We start from the raw sequence: 4,515 nt of genomic DNA, 5'->3' as shown, positions 1-4,515 counted from the left end.
CAGGTTGTACTCCTGGCTCTTGGAAGGTCTTTCTGAGAGCCGCTGGGCAGCCAATTCAGGTGCTCCATCTCCTCATCTCCCGAGTGCAGACAGAATTCTTGCTGCCCATGCTAACAGACTCTAGCCTGGATTCTTGATCAGCCCAGGAGAGCTAAGATGCAGTCACAGACACATTGTCAATAGCTTGGCAGGGCCGGGGTGGGGGGAGGGCATATAGATGAGAGAAGAAAGGCAAAAAAGAAGGCATTCATGCACTGACTTATATTCTAGGCTTTTTTCCATCAGCTATGCTTGTGACTATAATCAACTGAAACGTTTTGTCCCTTGTTTCCACAGACAGCTCCCCAGAAGAGGATGGCTCTGGTAAACAGCTCCTCAGTAACTGAGTTCATCCTTGTGGGATTATCAGAACTATTAGAGCTTCAGCTCCCCCTCTTCCTCCTGTTCTTAGGGATCTATGTGTTCACGGTGGTGGGTAACTTGGGCCTGATCACCTTAATTGCGTTGAATTCTAGCCTTCACACTCCAATGTACTTTTTCCTCTTCAACTTGTCTTTTATAGATTTTTGTTATTCCTGTGTGTTTACCCCCAAGATGCTAATTGATTTCATATCAGAAAATATCATTTCTTATGTGGGATGTATGACACAACTATTCTTCTTCTGTTTCTTTGTCAATTCTGAGTGCTGCGTGTTGGTATCGATGGCTTATGATCGCTTTGTGGCTATTTGCAATCCTCTGCTGTACACGGTCACCATGTCCCCTCAGGTCTGTTCGCTGATGATGCTTGGTTCGTATATGATAGGGTTTGCTGGGGCCATGGCCCACACCGGAAGCATGTTGAGACTGACCTTCTGTGATTCCAACATCGTCGACCACTATCTGTGTGAAGTTCTCCCCCTCTTGCAGCTCTCCTGCACCAGGACTCACATCAATGAGCTGGTGTTTTTTATTGTTGTTGGAGGGGTCATCACAATATCCAGTATCAGCATCTTCATCTCATATGCTCTGATTCTCTCCAGTATCCTCCGTATTCCTTCCACTGAGGGCAGGTCCAAAGCCTTCAGCACGTGTGGCTCCCACGTAGTTGCTGTGGCTCTGTTCTTTGGGTCAGGGGCATTCACCTATTTAACAACCTCTTTTCCTGGATCAAAGGACCGGGGTAAATTTGCCTCAGTCTTCTACACCAATGTGGTTCCCATGCTTAACCCTTTGATCTACAGTCTGAGGAATAAGGATGTTAAACTTGCTCTGAGAAAAACCCTGAAGACAGTTCTCTTCTGAAATGGTTCTGTTTGCATCAGTCACTTATTGGTAAGCATCATGCTCAAGAATATTTTATCTACACGTGGAGGACTCTTAGTCTTTCTTTTTTAAGTGAGGTCTCCTCTCTATTTTAAAAAAATTGCAAACTTCTTACTTGTACTTTTTTTGATGTTTATATTGTTTCAACTGGTTCACTGCATGCAAGTTAGCATCTATTAGGTGCCTATTGTTTATTGGACTCTATATTAGGTCCAAGAGATGAGTAAGATGAGACTCTATGCCTTCCATCCTTTTCTTGGTAGGCTAAATGGGTTTGTTCAAACAGCTTTTCTGGCTGGGAGATGGGGCAGGTGGTTGTATAAAAATCCTGGAGAATGAATCTATTTTTCTTCAGTTATGAGAACAGGCTTACCAAAGATGAAAGGTAGCTATAACTTGGGCGATAAGTAAGATAGCCTTCCAACTCCTAGAAAAGGTTTGCTTGGCTAGGAGAAATGTAAATCATCTCTTTCATATACATCCACGTCCGTATAAGAGAAAGCCTCATCTAAGAGCTGTTTATATGGCCTGAAATGTAAGATAAATCAAACCTAAATCTTTCTTTTCAAAGTTTCAAAATGCTTAGGCCATGGATTAGTAACCATGGGGTAGGTGGTTTATGACTGGGCCAAATTCTTGGGCTCTGGGGTCTAAGTCTGAAAGCAAAATAATAAGAGAGAAATTCCATGGATTTACAACATGTTGTTAACTGCTAACCTCTATCCTGCCCTGGAGGTACTGTGCATATTATAGACATTTAGGACAATTCTTTTTTTCTTTACAGTAGATTTAGATTTTATTGCTTCTGAGACTCTCTCTCTCTCTGTGTGTATGTGTGTTACAGTTCATTATTAGAGAATCAGGAAGAAAGAGGAGTCACTTACATTTTGCGCTTGCAGGAAGACTTGAAAGGGATCCCAGTTTTTTTTTTAATTTACTTTATTTTATTTTATAATACTGTATTGGTTTTGCCATACATCAACATGAATCCGCCACGGGTGTACATGAGTTCCCAATCCTGAACCCCTCTCCCACCTCCCTCTCCATTCCATCTCTCTCTCACTGTTTGCAGATGACATGATCCTCTACATAGAAAACCCTAAAGACTCCACCAGAAAATTACTAGGGCTAATCAATGAATATAGTAAAGTTGCAGGATATAAAATCAACACACAGAAATCCCTTGCATTCCTATACACTAATAATGAGAAAGTAGAAAGAGAAATTAAGGAAACAATTCCATTCACCATTGCAGCAGAAAGAATAAAATACTTAGGAATATATCTACCTAAAGAAACTAAAGACCTATATATAGAAAACTATAAAACACTGGTGAAAGAAATCAAAGAGGACAGTAATAGATGGAGAAATATATCATGTTCATGGATCAGAAGAATCAATATAGGGATCCCAGGTTTGAGTGCCAAAGAGTGCTCTGTACTACTCTGTTGAAGACTCCCCTATTAACAATGGATAGCTCAGATTGTGAGAAGTACACCCGCATAAAGTGTTGGAATGAAGCTGAACTTAGGGTCAAACTAACCCTCATGGGGAAGCTGGAGGACCAAGACTTGTGGCAGGGTCAGAAGAATGGGATCCTCTCTGTGTAGTGTGGAACTTGGGAGTGTTCATGAGGAAATTATCTGCAAAGAGCACGTAGTACTTTTGGAAGTGGAGAGGGTCACATAAAGTACTCAGTCTATATATTTTGCTTTGCTCATAATTTTCCAACTCATCCATAAAACTGGATAGTTGCACAGTGTATAGCAGCATGAGAAATGAGTAAACAAAGAGAAATAAGGCCTTCCTCACATTTACCTCTCTGCTGACACCTGTTACAGTGGCAGCATCATACTAAGAAGAAAGGTAGTTCAAGTGTTCCAGGTCATGGGCAGAAGCAAGGCTCTGAGACAGAGCTGAGAACAGCAAAGAGAAGCACCTGCAGCATGAAGCTAAGGAGGAAATGTGAAAACAAACTTATTTTCTCCATGTCTGGGCACTGTTTAAGGTGCTTTACACGTATCGTGCACATGGACATAACCAGATGGTCAATAGCAAAATCAGATTGATTATATTTTCTGCAGCCAAAGATGGAGAAGCTCTATACAGTCAGCAAGAACAAGACTGGGAGCTGACTGCAGCTCATATCATGAACTCCGTACTGCAATTATCATACTTAAATTGAAGAAAGTAGGGAAAACCACAAGACCATTTAGGTATGACCTAAATCAAATCCCTTACCATTATACACTGGAAAAGACAAATAGATTCAAGGGATTAGATCTGACAGAGTGCCTGAAGAACTATGGATGGAGGTTTGTGACATTGTACAGGAGGCAGTGATCAAGACCATCCCCAAGAAAAGAAATGCAAAAAGGCAAAATGGTTGTTTGAGGAGGCCTTACAAATAGCTGAGAAAAGAAGAGAAGCTAAAGGCAAAGGAGAAAAGGAAAGATATATCCATTTGAATGCAGAGTTCCAAAGAATAGCAAGGAGAGACGAGAAAGCCTTCCTCAGTGATCAATGCAAAGAAATAGAGGAAAACAATAGTGGGAAAGACTAGAGATCTCTTCAGGAAAATTAGAGATACCAAGGGAACATTTCATGCAAAAACGGACACAATAAAGGACAAAATGGAATGGTCCTTACAGAAGCAGAAGATATTAAGAAAATGTGGCAAGAACACACAGAAGAACTGTACAAAAAAGATCTTCATGACCCAGATAACCACAATGGTGTGATCACTCACCTAGAGCCAGACATCCTGGGATGTGAAGTCAAGTGGGCCTTAGGAAGCATCACTACGAACAAAGCTAGTGGAGGTGATGGAATTCCAGTTGAGCTATTTCAAATTCTGAAAGATGATGCTGTGAAAGTGCTGCACTCAATATGTCAGCAAATTTGGAAAACTCAGCAGTGGCCACAGGACTAGAAAAGGTCAGTCTTCATTCCAGTTCCAAAGAAACGCAATGCCAAAGAATGTTCACACTACCACACAATTGCACTCATTTCACACGCTAGCAAAGTAATGCTCAAAATTTTCCAAGCCAGACTTCAATAGGATGTGAACTGTGAACTTCCAGATGTTCAAGCTAGATTTAGAAAAGGCAGAGGAACAAGAGATCAAATTGCCAACATCCACTGAATCATTGAAAAAGCAAGAGAGTTCCAGAAAAATATCTACTTCTGCTTTACTGATTACACCAAAGC

The 4,515-nt window shown here is 41.1% G+C and overlaps 1 protein-coding gene across 1 annotated transcript; it reads left to right on the top strand.

The window, feature by feature from the left end:
- Window positions 1–351: 351 nt before the first annotated feature.
- Window positions 352–1,284, top strand: LOC138426446 (olfactory receptor 8B4). Its single transcript, XM_069565006.1, has one exon. It carries the CDS (start codon window positions 355–357, stop codon window positions 1,282–1,284), a length of 930 nt encoding a protein of 309 aa, XP_069421107.1. The 5' UTR covers window positions 352–354.
- Window positions 1,285–4,515: the final 3,231 nt, after the last annotated feature.

Source organism: Ovis canadensis, chromosome 21, assembly GCF_042477335.2.
Source record: "Ovis canadensis isolate MfBH-ARS-UI-01 breed Bighorn chromosome 21, ARS-UI_OviCan_v2, whole genome shotgun sequence".
Lineage (NCBI taxonomy): Eukaryota > Metazoa > Chordata > Mammalia > Artiodactyla > Bovidae > Ovis > Ovis canadensis.
This window is presented reverse-complemented; position numbering and strand designations above follow the sequence as displayed.